This window comes from Melospiza georgiana, chromosome Z (genome assembly GCF_028018845.1).
Source record: "Melospiza georgiana isolate bMelGeo1 chromosome Z, bMelGeo1.pri, whole genome shotgun sequence".
Lineage (NCBI taxonomy): Eukaryota > Metazoa > Chordata > Aves > Passeriformes > Passerellidae > Melospiza > Melospiza georgiana.
In genome coordinates, this window is record NC_080465.1 from 43,729,082 (window position 1) to 43,749,560 (window position 20,479).

A 20,479-nucleotide genomic window follows, 5' to 3' on the forward strand; every position below is an offset into this window, starting at 1 on the left:
GGCTAAAAGAAAACCTTAAAAAATAAATTTAATGACAGCAAAAACCCTGCTGAAGGATTTATGGTATTCTCTTGTATGAAGAATTTTCTTTCTCCAATTATTTACTGAAACCTCAATCAATCACTTTGTTTGATATGGTATCTCTACATCAACTTAAAAAGAAGGTGAAAATCGTACCCAATATAAATAAAGGAGACCAATTTAGGAGCTTTTGCTAAAAAGGCTTTTGCTAGAAGTTGAGGATTCTGGACAACAAGATGCTGAATTTCTTTAGGGATCCAGCCCTTTACTAAAACACACATTTGTCACTAGTATTAGCTTTCCTTTAAATTAAAGACCATCATTCTTGTAACAACTCCTTTCACCTTATTGCTCATTTACACTTTAGGTATATATCTGCATGTTAGCATGAGAGATTTGCTGGGATCTCTAACTCAGGATTCTACTGGTCACATCATAAAAACTCAGAATTTGAATCACTATCTTTAAATAGGATGATGGCCCTCATGGAAATTACACTTATTTTTCACAGCTCTTAAAGTCATCTACACTGCAAACACTCTTAACAAACACTCTTAAAGCCATCTATACTGCAAACCTACATCTTGCTATAGGGTGTGTAAATTTCTGTTCTATGCCATTGGTTTGTGTGTGTTCAGGGATAACCATGTCTGCTGATGAGTCAATTGCCTTGTGTCTCTGCAAAATAATCAAATAATCTTTCTCCCTGCTAATGGTCAATTCTGACTGCAGCATAAAACTTGTTTCCACAGTATCTATCCTTGTTAAAGACAGATGCCTTGGATCACACACTTAGAAGCACAACAGCCTTTTATTTCTCATAGATTCTCTCACACACTAAGTTACACTTCATCTTTAACTATGTTGTGTGTAAGTAGGAAACTTTAAATAGCATTTTTATGTTTTTGTCTCTGAAATAATTAAATTAGCTGTTTGAGAAGTGATGAATAATCTATATTAAAGCACAAGTGAAAATAATTAGCTGGAGATAACATTAATAAAACATTACAGTGATTAGTCCTAGGAATTCATGCTTTCCTTATTTGAACAGAAAAGATAGAATCAAAACAATAGTTTGGAAACAAACAATACTGATATTGCAAGGACATTGCAATTATTGAAAATAATTAGGAAAGAGAAGTAAGAGCTGAGAATTAAAATACCACAACTGATTAAAAGTAAACATTGTTAATGATGATAATTATAGGGCTACTTAAGAGAAGAGGAAAGAGAAAGGAAGAAATTAATTACAGAGAAAAAAACAAGGCACATATTGACCAAGAGTATTACATAGTTATTAATGCATGCTTTTCCTTCAATTGCAAAATATCCATAAAGAGGTAGTGAATAAAGAAAATTCTAATTTACAAAACCTAAATAATAGAAATTGCTATTTCAGTGTATAAGATCTTACTGAGCTATTACCTACACCTTACAACTTGGTATCACAGCCAAATTAAATAATTATACATCAACAGTAGTTCACAAAATAGTACTAAGTAGAGAAAATATACGTGGTGGCCCCCATGCAATAATAAGGCTGTCTGACTGTCCCACAGAAACCTTTTAAAGATGGGGTTTGCTAGTTGAATGCATTTTTAAAAAATTGCAAATTTCAACTAGTACTGTTTCTCTTAACATTTTTTTTTCCTAGCCTTTTCTTATGTGGTATTCACGGAATGGATACACAAGAAATTGGTGGGTACATTTGCAAAGTCACTGAATGACAAGTAAGCACAAGTCATATTTTAACATCAAAATTAATTCAACTGATGATCTTTCCTGGGAGTCACATTTCATTATGAATTGTTGCAACAACTGGAGCACTTGGAGAAAATCCTAAAGGAGAAAATTGGTCACTATAATTTAGTAAACTAAGAAGAATTACACTTTTTCTTTTGATGAAGTGACGCATCACGCTCTGTTGGGGAATTCACAGCATGTCCAGGACACAGTGCACAGTCATTTGTAGTGGTGCAGAAAGAAAGTCAAGGTACAAGGTCATTAAGAAATGGTTCCATGAAGCAGTTTCTAACCAACTTCTGACACTGAAAATTAGAATTGAAGTCACTGTTAATATGCAGAGTATGTATTCTGGCCTTGAAACAAAAAACCTCTGCCTTGTGACGTAACAGCAGGAAAATTAATAAAACCCAAAGCTGAGGGTATATCAGGAGCTTTTATCTGCATCCTCTACTTACCACCTGTATGCCAGTCTCTGGATTCACACTTGTGGAACAGTCACTGTTCCTAACAAGTTAGGATTCTTGTGGTTTTGGCTATCTGATTTCAATCAAAACATGTGACTCAGAGCCAAATCATGGTATTTTTTAAAGTGATTGTGGGCCAAGTGGTCTTCAGGAAGCACAGATAAGAGTACATGCAGTGAAAAAAAGTAAGAAGCAGCTTTTTATTTCTCATCTGTCATATTAATTAAAGAATTATAGTGGCCCTGAACCTCTATTAGTCCTATTCTAAACATAATAAGTGAATCACTCTCTCTTTAAAAAACAACGAAAGAGGAAACATTGTTTTATTCTTCATAGTCTGGTCATAAACAATGAAATCCAGTGAATAAATATTTTGCAAGTCATGGGCCTATTAGATAATTTAAATGACAAGTATGTTACTTTTCTTATGTAAATACAGAGGAAGAAGAAAAGTGGATTAACTCACAAGAATAAAAATCAGGTGTTTTTACCCCCATACTTGGGGAAACCATATTTATTACCAGAGAAGTAGATGTTCTGTACCAGAATTTGAACAAGTGATAACCACGGCTTGAGGTACAGATCCAGATTTAGAAAAACTCAATAAATATAAGGAGGTTACACATTTAGGCATGTAGTGAATCCCCTGAAATGTCCTCAGCTCCAAAATTAATTTTCAGTGGAATTATTCTGCATTTAGAACCTGTAAAAGAAAAACAAACATAATAAAGTGTTCAGCTAAAATAACTTGCAAATAACTGAATGCATAAATCCAAAACCTGGGTTAACAGGGTTGTACAATAAGTTGAACTACATTCAGCATCTTTATATTGCTTTATTTTTTCTCATAATGTTCAAACTAATAAACTTCAACTATATAATTAAAATTCAGTGTTACTGATCATAATTCATCATGCTAGCAATTTTAACTATGTAATTAGGATTTCCTGTTAATTTTTTCCGATTACACTATTTCTTTGTTTAAATACAGCAGGCATTTATGTCTCTAACATCTTCCAGAGCTGCATTAAAAACTCCATACCAGACACAGCAAAGAATGCATAAAAGAATGACCCTTAGCCTCATAAGTCAATGGAGAAAGTTGGTATCACCCTCAGCAACAGCACATTCTGTCAACTCATCTGAAGTTGCCAATATCATCACATTTACGATAAGATGCAATTATGGCTGGAAGATTCCCACAGTCCTGCCAGATTTTTCAAGGATATTTGCACTTGTCTGATTGCAGTACACAACAAAGACATTGTTAAAAAATCAGTGCATCAATCAGGAGGAATTTGGAGACTTTGAAGTTTAAAAAAAAATAAAACACCAGTGTGGGAAAGAGAAGCAGCTACAACAGTTAGGTGCAATTGTGTTTGTCAGGTTTAGTTAAATGACACACTCTTGGATAAGAGTTTCATTCTTAATTTGGTAGCAACATATGTAGAAATAAATTTTCCTTTTAAAAGAAATTCATTAATATCAATAGTTATTTGAAAGTACTTCAGCTTTATGTGATCTTTTCCCACAAGGAAGAACTAGCAAAATAGAACGGAACATTAATCACCATTAACCATGAGTCTCAGATTTCTAATTAAGGGAGTGCAGAGCCTGAGACTGCACTTCCTTAACACTGTTGCCAGTGTTCCTTCCTCCCAGCAGCTAATTTCAAAGGGGTGTGCAGAAACTCTGAGGTGTTGGTTATCTATGAAGAACAGGGTGTAGTAAATGCATTCTCTTCTAAATTACACTCTAGTTTGTAGGCAATGCATAAACTTCAGATATACACAATTCACTAAGAGTGACAATGAAAAATACCCATATCATATCCTAGGAGTAAAAAAATCATTGCACTGGAATTTACTGTTGCAACCTCCTTACAGTAAACACAGGGAAATGTACAGGCTTTTATTTTTCTAATTTACATTTATATTTTCTGTCACTCTTTGGGTGCAGATCCAAGCTAAAAGTCATATACTAGAGGAGTCAGCTATAGGTAGGTACTCAAATTCAAAGTGTAGAATTCACCAAAACCTTGCTATTATTTACCCAGAAATTTGTACTAGCTGCAGGAGTGGACTTCTCAGAATTTCTTCTGAAAGTCCAGAAAATATAATAGTTTTAAGAAATGTTCCAAAAATACTTATCTCTTAGGATCTTTAACAGATAGTCACAGAAGTCACTAGGGAGGTTCAATATATGTGGATAAAGTGCAGCACATATATAGAAAGCACAGAGAAAAGCAAAAGAGATTTCCTAACTGCTGTCCTTACTTCATTTGTTCCTGCTACAAACAAGTCTTATGGAAGTTTACACAGTTCCAACTGAGTTTGCAGTTTCTATCATGCTTGAAAATAATCTGATTTTTTTCAAATAGCACTGAGGTCTTCCAATGAAGTCAGAGGGCATGCTGACACCAGCATGAACTTGAACAAATCCTTAATGAGAACAAGCAGCCAAAGCAACTAGATAATTTTCCTAGTCCAGAATCCAGAGACTTTGCAATTCCTACTGTAAAAATACATATCCATCACAGAAAGATGCATAAACAGAGATGATAGCAGCAAATAAAACTGTGTGTCAAGATGTTTGTTCTTCCAAGTGTCTTACAACATATTCTACAACTGATGCAGCCATGGTCATTGGATGAGCAGGCTTATGTGCCGTTAGGACAGAAGTGTGCTTGAAGAGACATACTGTGCTTACAGAAAAATTGTATTTTAAAATTGTACAGTTGCCCTTAACCATAACCATACCATCAGCAGAGAAATAACGAGCCTGTCAGAAAGAAATTACAGACTGAGTAGAATTGAGTTACTCACTCTGAGCATGAAAAGATCCAATTGTTACCACTCCATACATATGCAGAAGCATGCCACCACCACATGCTTGCTATAGATCAGATATTAAAAAATAGAAAAAAGGGACTAATATCTTTCTAATCACTGCATTCTTATTGGTATGAACTAGCATAGATCTGTTGGCTACAGTCAAGCTGTATCAGCCTCCCAGTATGAAGATATTGGCTCTTCTACGACTTTTTATTCCTCATGAGTTTGGAACAATAGGGCTGAAATCAGTGAAATGCAAAAACATGAATTCTCAGTGAAACGTGCATAACTAGACAATGTGATGAGAGCAGGAACTGACAAGAGAAAGACCAGGTCATGAAGTTTTCAGTTTGTACATGCCAACAAATCATTAAATGTGCGTGAGGATTTACAAATGCTACATGATCTGAAAATCTGTTCTGCCTTTAAGTTTTTGGTTTACTGCCTTTGAGAGGAGAGGAATGAAGAGTGTCAGATTACAAAGTGGAATTCCTACTGCTGACCAGAAAACATTGGATTTCCTTGTTGGGACCCTAAGGGAAAGAACAGTAGCCACTGTTATGGCTTTTTGGAAGTCAATTCCTAAGCAGTAATGTAAACTTAAATATGGGCCCATTTTAAAAATACAGAAATCTCCCAGATTTACGGGGCTCTCTGTCTCTGTGGGCTTTACTATGGGTCTACCAAAAACAAATTCTATTGTAAACATATTTCTTTATAGGATTTCTAGCTGTAATTTATTCCTTATTTTAAAACTTTCAGTTTTTGAGCAGAAGGATGAGAAAATGGAGATCATAACATTTTCAATGCAGTAAATTTTATTAATGACTGCTCCTAAGGTCTGATCTGCAGGTCTGTTTAGAGACTGAAGTTCAATGAATAAATGTATGTTTGCTAACTTTCTCTGGAGTCATATCTAGATAACACACAATGAAAAAAACAAAAACAACATTAAGCAAGAATAGAATGTTTGTAATATGCATATATATGCATATATTTAAAAACTGGTTATTAGCTGAGAGAGTAACTCAGCTGAACTAGAGTTATTAGCTGAGAGAGTAACTTTCTCCTCGTACAGCAGTGATATAGATTAAAGGTGGTCATCATATTTTCAGATTCATGTTCAAAATAAGCCATGATTCCACTACAAATATAACTTACTCAGTGAACAATAATCAAAGAGTTTTCCCTGAACTAAAACAATTATTCCAGTTCATATGATAAACAGGAGTATGTAATTCTGCTCTACAGCTTGACTGGGTCAGTTTATAACGCAAACTGGAACCATGACTGGACTCAGGCTGAGTGACCAACGCCCCAAACAAAGCTTTTCCAAGCATAGCCCTATCTGTATTTCTCACAATATCCTGTCCTCTCCACCTTTTCACATGGGCAACTGAGACACACAGATGTATCTTAATCATTAATTAATTCCAAATCTTCTGACGAATGCTCATGGGCAAAGACCTTTCATGAGCACTGCGTTCACTTGAATCTATGGCATTGAGTGAAATTATTCTGGCTTTCCCTCTGATAATTCAGAGATCTATGAAGTAATCAGCTCCTAAGACAGGAGTGGAAGGAAATGGTGCTATAGGTGCACTGCAGTTGTGTGTGCATTTGGGGCTGACTGTTATGGACCTACGCAATGCCAGATCTTGGCTGTATCTAGAATTTTGATGATTATCAGTGTATTATGGTCACTTATTACCTGCATAATATTTAGGATAAACCAAGTGTTCCTAAATCCTTTCTTGTATTCTCCTGCATCAGAAGTACATTCATGACAAGCACAATGAAAATAACCTACAGATAAAACCAGCCTTTGCATTTAAAAGGAGGCCACTACTTATTTGAACAAGTCATCAAATAAATGTCATTAAATAATATTAAGTAAAAGGATGGATAGTGGCTGTTGTTAAAAACTCTGCTTTTCTCACACCTAATGATGCTTACACTGCTATAGCCTCTGAAATGAATTCTTGTTAAACAGTGTTGTGATAACAGGGTCTGAGCATCCCCACTGCTTCTGAAAAAAACAGATACTAAGTAATTTAATATTGGTATTTAGAACCACACGGTCAAAATATAAAATACAGAAATACAACAAACTTAGACAATGTAGGAGCTTGCTTTGTTTGGATTTGGGGTTTGGATTAGGTCCACACATTTAATGCATGTTTTGTCACAAGTCAAATCTGAAATGCGTAACTCACTGCATAATACAAAAATCCTCAATGATATTTGTGGGTTAATAATTATACTTGCCTCTTTACACTACACTCAGTCTTTATTGCCAGGAATATAGATTCTTGCAATTATACTTAATGCTATTAATAGAATAAACGTTTGCATAGAAACTCTTATGTTTGTAAGAAAATTCTCTCCATTTTAGAGTGTTGGAATAATAATTTTAAAAAATTCCTTTTAAAATTTATTTTCCATCGCCTTTTCTTTATCAAAAAGTACATACAGAAAAAGGTGAATTCTAAAAAGTTCTCCACGTTAAGCAATGTACATTATGTTCTTGTGTACTGTGGGCAGAAATAATTACCAAAAAATCCTGTTGTTAACAAGCAATTATAACTCAAAGGAATTTCAGACATCTTATACCTGCTGCCTCTAAGAGACAATCTCTCAGTCATTCACATTCCTAAATGTTTCTTCACAGTGGGCTACTTTCTAGGGCAAACATAAACAGAAATGCAATTGTTCTACTCTATTCCCTCCTACATTTTTCAAAATCCAGCTGGGATATTTTCATAAGTCTCCTTTGATATTATAAATATGTCTATTTTTTACTCAAAGGCTATGCCATTTCAGCTGTTCTGAACCTTTTTTTTTCTAATGCTGAATTTATGGCAAAAGAAAACTGTCAGTAAATTCCTAGCCAGGCTTCTCCACTATATTAGTTTTGGAGCTTTAGTTAGAAGCAGAGTCATGGTAATGTATATGTTGCTCTTATCCAGTTGTTTAATACACCATGACCATGCTCTCTTCATTATAGAGTAAAGTCAAAACAGAACTGAAAAGGCAGGAGAATGACTTTGTTTCTACAACATTTCACTGCTGGGGCTGGGGAGTATGACTAGACCAGACTAATAGCCACTTTGGGATTAGTTCAGACAGAGCTTTTTCCATCAAGTATGACTTGTAAAACAGCATATTTGAAAACAAAGCAAAAGGGACAAGAATTAAAGTGAAAATTCAGTACATCTATAGAGGCCACCTACAGGGCAGCAGTGCTTTCATGGCTCTTGTTCTGGCAGTTACAATGGTCACAGCCTTTTAAAAAAGGCTCCTCTTACCACACACACAAGGGAAAAGGGGAAAAATTATGATCCTCCAGGACTTGACTATTTTCCTGAATAACTGCACACTGATGAGCAACATCAAGAAAACAACTTGGAATCACAGAATTGCCCAGACTATAATCTATAGCTAAAAAAACCCCAAACTATTTTTTACTGTAAGTACAGTTAAGCTGGAACTGAGAGTATGTTTGCTAGAAGCTAAGTCCACACTTTGACTCAATGCTGTCAACATTCATCTTTTCATTGTCCAGACAGACTCATTAAAGTTTTTTCCCAGTGAAGCAGGATAAATGTGAAGGGTAAACTTAAGGGCTCAGATGTCCTTGAACAAGCTATTTCTGAGTTTTCTATCCAATAAAAATCAATGACTCCTAGTTCATGAGTGTGTTTGGAGAATGTACACAATCAAGAAAGACTTCAACATCCCTGGTTAATAGGGCCATTGAGTGATGTTTCTGGCAGATTTGCAGGTCCCATGAAATTATTTGGGCAGGCCACAGATGTCCTGATCAAAGTTTTCCATTCATTACCATGGGCTCTATGCCCAAAATTACTCAATAAGCATTGCTGAATACCAAACACAGCTTACTTTGTTTGTACGTGTATTCACTGTGTTCTGACTCCTTTTTTGCTTGAAGAAATAGCAAGAATGCATAGCTGAAAAGAAAGACAGGGATTTTTTATTTTTATCACTGTCCTGAATGCCAAACTCTGGCAGCCCAGAACTGTGGCTTTGGTGCAGTACCTCGTTGTGGCTTTTGAAGATTTGTCCAAATAAACACTGCATTCCTTAGATCCAAATCTAGCCATTTGGACTATACTTTCTTTCCTAACTATAGTCCTGCAGACAAAATATAACTGCCTTTATTGCTATTGAGTTTAGCCAGGATTAGGGGATCCACATCCGGTAACTGCTTTGATGATGGCAGCCGGCAGTCACTTCTCTGAAACTCGGCAGCAGATACATCACCAACCTTTCTAGTATCTCTGCGCCCCACCCTCCTAAAACAACACTCTCAGGAGGGAACACTAACACAAGAAGAAGTACTGCATCATCCTCCTTGCCTCTGCTAACCACGGCATGCAATTATCCCAAGGGCTGTCACTGATCCCATCCATGGTTGGATGGCTGACTCATTCCGACTGCTCTGTGCCAAAAAAAAAGTTTTTACTGTTCCTTGCAGCAGCTCTGCCCGATGTAGATGAGCTCATACATGAATTGCAATGCACTGGAAGAAGATGGGAGAGCACTGGATTCAGAAGCAGCAGCTTGGAACCCCAGGGAGTTCTTCACACCAAATGTTCAACCAGGATCTTCTCACATAATAACCCAGCTTGAAACAAAATTGAGTCCACTGCCTGCAGCTGACAAAGACAGTGAGCTGAAAGAGTTAAAACATCCAGCTGGAAACCCGCTGGCAAAAATATTGCTTAACCTCCTCAAACTTAGAATTGGCAGGGGTTTTTTCCCCTTCTCTTACCAAAAGCACTACTTCCCCATTACAAACCTCAGCTTATTTATAGCTGAGAGACATGAAACCTATGGGTCTGCTTGGGGTGGGGCTCAAAAAGGGACTGCCAAGGGAAGGGCTGGGCTGCAGAAATGGTCCTCTGACCCCTCCACCAAGCTGAGGTTAATGTTATGAGAGCCTTAGGGTCTAGCTGGAGCAGGGCCTGTGGTGGTCTGCCAAAGGAGCAGGTAGGCAGGAAATTCTCCCTTAATAACTGCAACATCTTGGAAATGGTTTGGTGTTCCTACATTTAGGACAGCCCTAGCCTGTAGTTAGATTCTGGATCTCCTGGTAGTGCTTGACATGACATGTTCTTCATTTGTCAAGTAATCTTTCATTTTGACTTTAAGCGTTTTGCGATTCAGCTGCCTCTTTGTCATTTGGGTATCTCTGGACCCAGGATTACAAACATGGCTACACACATGGACTGCATGTCCTTGTGTGCCAAACTCCAGCACACGTGGATAGCAACGCTATCAGTAGTTCTATCACCATCAGCCCTTACATCCAAACCTGTCTGCAATAGGGTGGCACAAGTTTAACAGGATTCTCTGTGTAACTTGGTGCTCACTAACTGTTTGTTAAGGAAAGCATGGAACAGTTTTGGGTATATTGCTACCATTAAACCACTGTATCAGAAAGTAGGATGAGAGGCCATCAAGGACTGGTAGTGGAGTTTAAAATCCACACAGACCACAAGTGTTTAAACTCTGGGTTCTTCATGGGTTCTTCAATTCAGAGATTCTGAAGAGGAATAAACTCAGATCTTAATCCAAGACCCATTTATCAACCTTAGGAAAGTTGGACAAATTATTTTCATATATTGAATATATGGCCTTTGACTCAAGAAAAGATCCAGATCTTCTGTTTTGTTTATAAGATCATGCACTCTTTGACTGTGTACATCTTTTTTACAAGTAAGCAATGCAAAATGAGTAGTCAGTGTCAGCATTCTTCCTCAACTTGATTACTTTTCTGAAGCTTAAAAAATTTCTAAAGCATAAAGATTAAGACTTTCAAATTCATAATGCTCAGATGTTTGCTAGATTAAGAATGAATCTGAAATTGGAAAGGGATGAAATGAAGTTTTATTCAGAGTTCAAAATACTTGCATTTTTGAATGTTACTCAAGTAACCAGAAAACATATAAAGAATTCTCTATTTTCCAATTCGAAAGAACTTAAGAGTATACAACTCTTTGCCGATGCCAATCTAAATGTGTCAGCCAGATGTTTTTTTTCCCTAACACAGTTCAATTCAAATGTTTTATGAAGGACCACCCATGGAAAATAATTAGACAATTAAAAAAATAAAAATTAGGTCTACTGTAGCTGAGAAAAGAATGAATCGTTGAATTTTAAAACATAACAAGAGGAAACAGAGGGTGAATTGAATACCTGTGTGAGACATTTATGTGTCACAGTCACTTCCTAGTAAATGAAATATATAAGTTGGAATATCAGCAAGACATTAAAATGCAGATTGCAGGACATGGAGAAAAAAGAACACATAAAAGCTCTGCTTACCTCTGAAACTAAAATTGGAATTTTTTTGATCTTTTGTAACTTCATCCAAGAGGCTGAAACTGATGGGAGTCAGGGACATTAATTATTGAGCTTTTACAATTTAGGTGACTTTTTTTTTTCTTTTCCATGAAACTAGCTATCAGCATAAAAATCCCAGTTAAAAATATCATTAACAGAAGTTTCTACTTCTGTGGGCAAGACATCTTTCCTCATGTAATACAAGTGCTGAATGCTGAAGGACAGACAGGAATGTCAGCCAGAAATTTCCCCCACCCCCAAGTTCAGTCCCTTGTTATTGCAACAACCACATCTTGTAATGCCTACTGTAAATGAAAATGTTATATGTGATATTGACTGAGAACAGTTAGCTTTCTAATCTTACATGTCTGCATTTGTACACAGGACACTAAATGAACATGCACGACGAAAAAAGAGAGGATAACACAAATACTTTGGATCTATTTGCCTTATTTACTGGGGAATACCTGTCAATGTCTCCATTTGCATTTGATTGCACAAATAAATTGTACCAAAACATTCTGGATTAATAAGAACTAATGGAACTTCTGTTCTTTGGATGATTTATCTGAAAAAGACATTTGAAGGAAAACATGTATCATTATGACACATACAAAAATAGTAAATCCAAAGGTCACAAAGGTAATGTAACACTTCACTCTTTCAGAATCCCATACTTGAAACCATGTTACTAACTGTATGCTACAATTAGAATATGGAACTTGCAGTTGCGCCAAACAGGTCAGTTATAAACTAACATAAATAATTGTATCAGTATAAAACAAACTGACTGCAACTGCTAGAAAAGGGAATTGCAATAAAGGTTTTTTGGAGCTACTGAAGGAAGATCCAATCTTTGTCAACGTGATACAATAGCTTATAAGAAGGTTTTGTTGCTTACATTTTCCCTCCCTTGATGTGGTCAGCAAATAACAAAACCTAAGCCTCATTTATCATAAAGAATCTTCAAAAGCTCAAAAGAGAAATGCTGCTGTACTCTGAAGCCACGATTGTTATGGTCTGATTGGATCTCTCTAATTTACAGAACAACGTCTGTAGCAGACGAGTAATGTCTTCATAATGACCTGAGCCCCTCCTGTAGGCTTCCTACGTGTTGCTCTCTCAGATCTCACAGCACTGGTCCCAACAACATCAGGTCTCAACAAATGAGCTGTGTGTTAGCTAAAGCCTGAGCAGGAACTGAGTGAAGAGCCACATGACAGAAAGAAAAGCCTAAATGTATTTCATGAAATGGAAGGAGATATGATCAGGTACCAGTTTGGAAACTGCTTCTACAGAATGTATAACGTTTTTAATTTAATATTTTAAATAAATTAGTTCATATGAAAGTTGCTAACTGTAGTATAGTAAGAGCTTTTGTCACAGCAGGTAAATTTTACCAATGAAAATATAAATTACCTGGAGGCAGGTAACAATCAGATGATTCTCCCAGTGTCTAGATAAGCTCTGGAAATGCATGTCTGTGTGAATACCAACAGCTTAGAAAGTATTTGCAAGGCTGGGCACTATGCCCAAGGGCCCCAGTGGAAAGGCTGGTGCAACCTAATGGAAGAGAAACTGGTTTTTGAGGCACTGAGTGACTGTTTAGAAGGTGAGGACCAATCTGAAGAGCTTGCCTTGTCATATCCTGCTGCAACCATTTGCTTTCAGCCACTGATGGATGAATGGAGAAGGAAATTGAAACTGTCTGAAACAGGATTCCATAGGAATGTATCCAATTAAACCACAGAGAAAATATATTGTCTATTATATGAGAATTACTTTTTCTGAACCTACATTTCTCTTTGTCTTCAAGGCTGAAGATAGTGAATGAAATAAAATAGGAAAAAAAACGGATATAAAGGAGCAGAAGTGACAAAGGAGCAAGAGAAACATAAAACTCTTTGGGAGAAAGATAAAAAGCTGAACAGGTTTCTGGAGAATTTTATCTTCACTTCCACTCATAGAAAAAACATCAAAGCTAGAAAAGACAAGCTCTCAAGATTTGATTTAAGACAGTGTAGTGGTGAATCAGCTGTATTAGAAAGCATATGCATTTTCAGTTTTCTTGTTTCATCTTTTTTTTCAGACTTCATCTTTTTTTTTTTAATGCACAGATTTTTTTCAAGCCTTTCTCTTCATTAATCTATTTGCTAACAATTAGCATAAGTCTCCCAAGAGAAAATTGGGAAGTTTTGCAAAATTTTAGTGCAATTTATATGAGTTGGTCCTGGAGCCAGGAAAAAGGCAATTAGATTCCTGCTTTCTGGAGATGATGACAGATTGAGCTCTGCATCCCGAGAACTTAGCCAAGGACACTGAGAAACAGTACCAGAACTCAGGGTCTGAGACACTAATAGAGAGCTGGCAGGTTATCTTGCATCAATTTGATGACTAACTGAGAAATGTTGCTTGGCTTGGTTTCTTCATGGCTCTGAGCCCACTTCAGGATGAAAACAGACTCCACTGTGGTAATAAAGACAGGGTACTTACCAGGCAGATAATAAAAGTAAGGTTTTGTTCATCACAGAATCGTTGAGCAATTCTTGCAGAGAGGGGCCTTTGGAGGTCACTGGTTGCTCCTCATCACCTCTGCCAACCAGGTCAACTTCAAATTTGATCCAGCTTCAGGGATAGAATTGTTCAGAATCTTCTCCAACCAAAGACTGAAGATGCCCAGGATTAGGCTTGCCACATTTCCCATATTTAATTAAACTCAGGGTGTGATTTTTTTTCCTTTCCTTATATTGCATTGGAACTCCACATGTTCCCTCTGTGCTTTTCATCTTTGTGCGCCTCTGAGAAGAGTCCTACTTCCTCTTCTCTATGCTCTCACATTAGGCAGCTGAAGGTAGCAACTTCCCTTCTTCTCACCACCATAAACTTACCCATTTCTTTATCCCTTCCCATGATGACATTCATAGTTCTCCACTGAACTAACTCCAACATGCCAATACTTTTCCTGTATAGGAAAGCTCAAAATATGATGCTGTGCTGTAGCAGTGATAGAAGAGAATTAAGACAACCCCTAACTGCTGCTACATTCTCTTATATGGAACAACAATGAGTTACTTTTCTTCACCAAGAGAGAAAATGGCAACTCTTGTCCTAATTATTGTCCAGAAGAATGCCTAGATGTTTTCCCCATGAAAATGCTTTCCATCTGGTCATGGCCAAGCCTGAACTCCTGAATGCAGCTCGTCCAGCCCAACTACAACTCTAGAAATTCATTAAATCTTTATTCACCCATTTTTTCAGCCTGTCAAGATCCTTCTACCTGACAGCCCTGCACTCCAGTTTATCATCACTCTCTACTCTGGTTTGATACATTAGAAGTAACAAAAAATAGAGATGTTGTTGTATTTATGAGGTTTTCTTTTTTTACTCTTCCCTTTTCTGGATGGAAGTACATGCAAAAGGCAAAAAATTTTATGCCAATACAGATTTATAATAACTTTCAGCAGAATTTGTCTTCTGGACAAACATGAAACCAGCATTCAGTATACTCCACAAGACTAATTAATTATGGATGTCCCTGCTGCCATGATTCCTGACAAGGAATTCAATTCCTTTCAATTTCTTTCAAGGAAGGAGGCAATGTTTATCTTCTACACTAGGAGTATATTCCAGACAAAGAATATTAAAAAAAAAAACCCAAACATTTCACATATAATTGTTGGGAATGAGAGAGTGGGAAAAGACTGAAATAAGATTCCCAACAGATCAAGAATAAGAAATACTGAATTATTCAAAGAATAAGCTCACAGTTAGCAACAGCTCATTAAAGACAGTACAAACTATGTCACTAGGACTCTGAGTCCATAAACCAGACTCTGCTACAGAGGTTTTATGCAGGGTGCAAAATGCACTATGCCCAAGGACCCCAAACCCCCGTTGCTGCTGGATCACAGGCAGGATCCTCATCAGGGTAGAACACAGGCACTGAACGTTTGTGATAATGCTGAAGCCGTGAGAGCAGTTTTTCCACTACATGAGGGTATTTTTCAGACACGTCATTTTTCTCTTCAGGGTCATGAACAATATCAAACAGCCAAAGTCTCTTTGTTGATGGCTCAGACGACTGAATCTGTGACTCATTGTACAAGGATGGTGGAGGGAACCAATGACTGCAGCCTACAGGAACAGGAACAGACCAAGGGTCACTTCTGAGATACAGAGCAGCAGTGTGGAGACACAGTTTTGCTACAATTGATTAATTCACTAGGTCTCTTGACAAGCCCCTGTACAATGACAGTTGCTGCAGACCTTAACTTTAGTTCTGCACCAGAGTCTCTCTAGTGCAGGGCTACCTAAATAGGAGTCTCATTTATGCAAAAAACCACTGCACCACTGAGATCCAAAATTCAATGTAACTTTATTTCATATCAATTAATTAATTCAGTGGTCCTTCTTTTTGGATGGTATGATCCTTATGGATCCCTTCCAACTTGAGATATTCTAGAAGTTTTTTCCCTACAGTTTAAGTAAGTTGCAGACAAAATATTTGGAAAATGAAAAAAATGCATAGTTTGTATTTTAGAAGTGCTCATTCTAGATCTTTGCATGGGGTCAAAAACCCAAGAAGTTAGGAGAATTTCTATACATATGAAACAAAATTAAATTGTTTGTGGTGGGTGGGAGATAGGATACACTGTACAAAAAGGAGGTATTTTGTTACCTGGATATCCAGTTAGTAACTTCCATTTTCCATGTCTTATTGCCGCATGTATGGATATATTGAAAAGTGAATCATCCCAAGGAGAAGAATTGCTCTGTGGTAAAGATGTCCTCTTATCAATGCCAAGACCTTAATCAAACAATAAACTAAGTTAGGAATATTGCATATTCATGAGGTAATTTTTAGAACTCTGTTGGAAAAGAAAGCAGTATCTCCCATTTATTTTTCCTTACTGGATAATTTCTTGTATATATATGCAAAGATCTGTGCTATGAATCAATGGATGTATTTAACTCTGAACTTGAACTCCATTTTAAAAACTTGCCAGTGGAATGGTAAGTAAAATGTCACAGCTGAGTTCAAATAACTGGATTCATTTTGTACACAGGTATTATATGCGTATCTCATGTATCTGTATTAAGAACACTCAAAATTGGAATTGCTAAATTTGGTCATAAAAGTGCCTGAATCTTTTTCCAGGGAGGAATATAGGATCAAAAGATCTCCTGAGGTCAATGTTACTACTGAAAATTCTCTTAGGTCACTTCAGGGAAGAAGTCCCAGGTTCTGACCAAAACAGAGAGCTGTCCCTTTGGGCTGAGCTGGCTGCATCCACAAAAATCAGCAAGCTTCTTCTTTGGCACATCTTCATACTGTCTCTGGAGGAGCTGTGTATGATGTGTTCCCATATTCTGACACTATTGAAAACTGAAATGTCAACTATGCACACATTCCCTCTCAATAGAGAACCTGAAGCTCCTCATAGGAGGGAGCACAGTAAAAATAATTAAAATGAATTGTCCAGGGATGATTAGGAGTCCACTTTGCTATTGAAACCAACAGGCAGGAAGCAAGTCAGACAGACAGCCCAGGAGCATCCAAACCAACTTCCATGTCAGCCTTCCTAAATAAAATAGGCATTCAAGACATAATATCTAGAAGTCTTATATCAACTGTATCAGCTGATAACAGTTTACCAATGACTACCAGAAGGCAACTTTAATCAGACTAGAAGACACATTCGAAGATGGAGAAAAACCAATGTTGATTTTCTAGCTTCTTTCCAAAGGAGACGGTTTTCAATCAGTTTAGGGAATCTGAAGGACTCAGCTGACAGATTTTTTTATGAGAATCCATGAGATCTACAACGGTCATGTAAGAGCCAATAGGAAGCAGAACTAGGTATTTCTAAAAAGAGTAAATTCTGCAGAACACAGGGGAGCAAATACACATCTAATGGAAAGAAAAACAGAAATTTGGGAAAGGAAATGCTAGACACAATTTCTCCATTTTTTAAGAAGGATTTGCAGAGTTTCTATTTTCTTGCTGGACTTTACACTTTGAGTTTATTTTCTTTAATAAACAGATTTGTGCATACCCAAGTTCCCCATCTACATCAGACTTGTATAATGTTCCCAGATTGTAAGGATATAGGATGAGGAATAAGGATATAAAAAGGGCTACTTTTTGGAGTATGCATACACAGACTGGGGAAGACTCAGCTCATCTTAGATCAAGAAGCACTGAAGCTGATCTAAAATAGAAAATAAACCTCAAAACAAGGAAAACCTCCTAAGTAACCCCTGCAGAATTTCTTCTGGAAGATAAATCCTCACACAGCCATGTGATCTCCATAGAAAATATGAAACAGTTTAAAGATTAATTCTGCTTACTTTTCAACATCATTGTGTTATGTGTTTTTCTGTCATTTGCTTTGCTACTCCTCCTCGACTACTCCCCTTTGCCATTTACTTTCTTAAGCATGATGAAAGACATTCGGCAGGTCAAAAAAAGAGAATCATGCTTTTTAAACCTTGTGTCTCAAAACTACAATGTCAAGGCTTGGTCTAAAGATAAAATTATGTGAAGCTGCATTTCTGATTTTAAAGTTTATCATGAAGAATATGCTTCTCCTTGATGAGCTACATACAGTATATGTGGAACTACAACATTAGACAAGATAAACTATTTAAAACATTTCAAATAAATGGTATGAAAGATTGTATTTTTAGATATACTTTGCAAAATATCCTTAGAATGCCATATATGAGACTCAAAATAAGATTCAAGGAGATAAAATAGTTTTTAAACACTCTGATTTGGTCCAGGTAATAAAACTATACTCCTAAATGAAAAAAATGCTTTTACCAGAGAATGAAGCTAAAGTTATTTGGTGAAATACTGTGAAATACAGCAAACTTTCTTAAAGAAAAATGGATAAATTCCCTCATGCTGAGCTGTTATAAACAGAACTCTGTCAGTCAGGTTAATTCACCCATTGCAAGCACTTGTTTTGTGCCAAAGAAATATACTGTCTATTATTCAGGGAAGTGCGCTGCTTTCCAGACAGTACAAGTCAACTTTCATCTGACTGGATGTATTGGTCATGGAACACAGACTGACGTTTGTTCAGATGCTCTCTACAAGGATACTTACAGGACTGTCAGTTTATTACATTACATAAGCACCAGACACAGAAGTATTGTAAGTATATAATAAAAATTTTGCTTGATATGAATTCTTTTCTTCCCATCCTATGACTTGCAGATATTCCTCCTCCTGCATTTACCCATCTTCCTCCTTCTCTTCTTTTACAGGGATCGCTTTTCTGATTTCGCAGACTGAAAAAGTCATATTGGTTTTGTTTCCTTTTCAAGACAAGATGTTCACTCCCATAACATCGAAGCAGGTTTTTTTCTGCATTTGTTCTATATTGTGGGGGAGGTTTTATTTATTTTTTTCCATTATGGTTGACAGGAACAACGGCCCTGTGGACTATTCTGCAGTCAAAGGACAGATGCCTTTTACTAAGCTCTGTAATTAAGCCAGGCTTCATAGGTCTGTATACTCTCCTTACAGATTTATATATTAAAAAATGTGATGCTTTTGCCTGTGTAGAGGCTAAACATTTTACTTTTTTACTATTGGATCAGTGTATCAGTGGCTAATGAAATAAGCCTTTGTTTTTACCTTGAAAGAAAGTCTCACAGCCTTTCCCATGAACTTTATTATTGTCAAACAGAAACTACTGTTTCCTGAAGCTCAGCTTTGGAGCCTCAGCAGCAGCTATATTTCTTTTTTAAGTAGTCTCTTGGGAAACGACAAAACTTGTATTAGTTAAGAAAGCAGTGACCTTTCATTCAGATATTTATTTTCAAATATTTAATGCTAAAATGAATTATTCTAATTACTTCAGAGTAATTAGTATTCAAACAGCTTTTATATCTCTATAGTAAAAGAGATATAAATGTCTCTCAGAAGACATTGCCCTTGGCAGATGATTTTGGAGTTTATAGCATAGTTCCAGATATCCTTTGTATTGACAGGCTTAATAATTGTTTCAGGATCAGATTTTTAAAGGAGTTCAGGTGGCCAACTCTCACTAACCACAAAAGTAAATACTTTGGAAGTCTGGCCCTTTGCCCTTTACAGAAACTTCAGTTTAGTTGTTTTACTTTTGTTATCATACATTGTTTCTATACACATATATATTTCAAATTAGGATGAAAAATCCTATGTCATTTTCAACAGCTAACCTGCGACTTCAAGAAACTTAATTTTTTCAAAGGCCAATGTCATTAACTCTGAAAAATCTACACAAGATGCTCAGAAAGCATCAGTCAAAATGTGGGCTACTTTTGCAGAAATAATTGCCATTTTGATAATTTGAATATTCCATGGCTACTCTTCAGGCAGAAATTTGGAAAATTTACTACTTGATAAGTACATAAGTAATATCCTGACTGTTGACCAGAGAATATCCTGGACCTGGAAAAGTGACCAATCTTTCAGTGCACTAAGTCTTGCTAATGCACAAATATAAGTACAACAAAAGGGAAAGTAATGAAGATGGCGGGGAAAAGCCAACACTCCACATATATAACAGCATGTGCTCTGAACTAGCTACTGCTATTTAGGGAAGTGTTTGCAAAGTTTAACCTTTAAACTTTGTTGCAAATTTTTACCTTTAATGAACAAGTATGGTACAGAGGCTGTCCAGAAAAGCAATCCCAATACTAAAATTGGCAACAAACAGGACACTATGCCTCCACTGAGATCCTTCTTGTGCCTCACATGGTGCACTGTGCAGTTTTGGCTCCCATGTTATGAAACAGACACAGAAAAGCCATGCAAGATACAAAGACCTGGGACAAGGAAGACTAAAGCTATGGAACAATTTCCATGTGAGGAATGACTGAGTAAATAGGACTCTTTATCCTCAAAAATGTCAACAGACAAGAGAAAGGGCAGAGGTCTAAGAAATCGCGTGGCCAGGGGAACCTGAGTAAGGAACAACAAGTCTTTCCCAACAAGAGCATTGAATAAATTAAGATGTCATGTATTGAAAATAAATGATAATATATATT

The 20,479-nt window shown here is 36.6% G+C and overlaps 1 protein-coding gene across 1 annotated transcript in view; it reads right to left on the bottom strand.

Annotated features, from left to right (window-relative positions):
- Positions 1 to 14,788: 14,788 nt before the first annotated feature.
- The window catches only part of ARSB (arylsulfatase B), a 62,538-nt gene continuing 56,847 nt past the window's right edge, over positions 14,789 to 20,479 (bottom strand). The window contains exons 7-8 of the mRNA XM_058043740.1: positions 16,113 to 16,241; positions 14,789 to 15,568 (exon numbers count right to left, since the gene is read on the bottom strand). Coding sequence (XP_057899723.1) covers positions 15,303 to 15,568; positions 16,113 to 16,241 — 395 coding nt within the window. The 3' untranslated portion in view covers positions 14,789 to 15,302. The remainder of the gene's footprint in view (positions 15,569 to 16,112; positions 16,242 to 20,479) is intronic.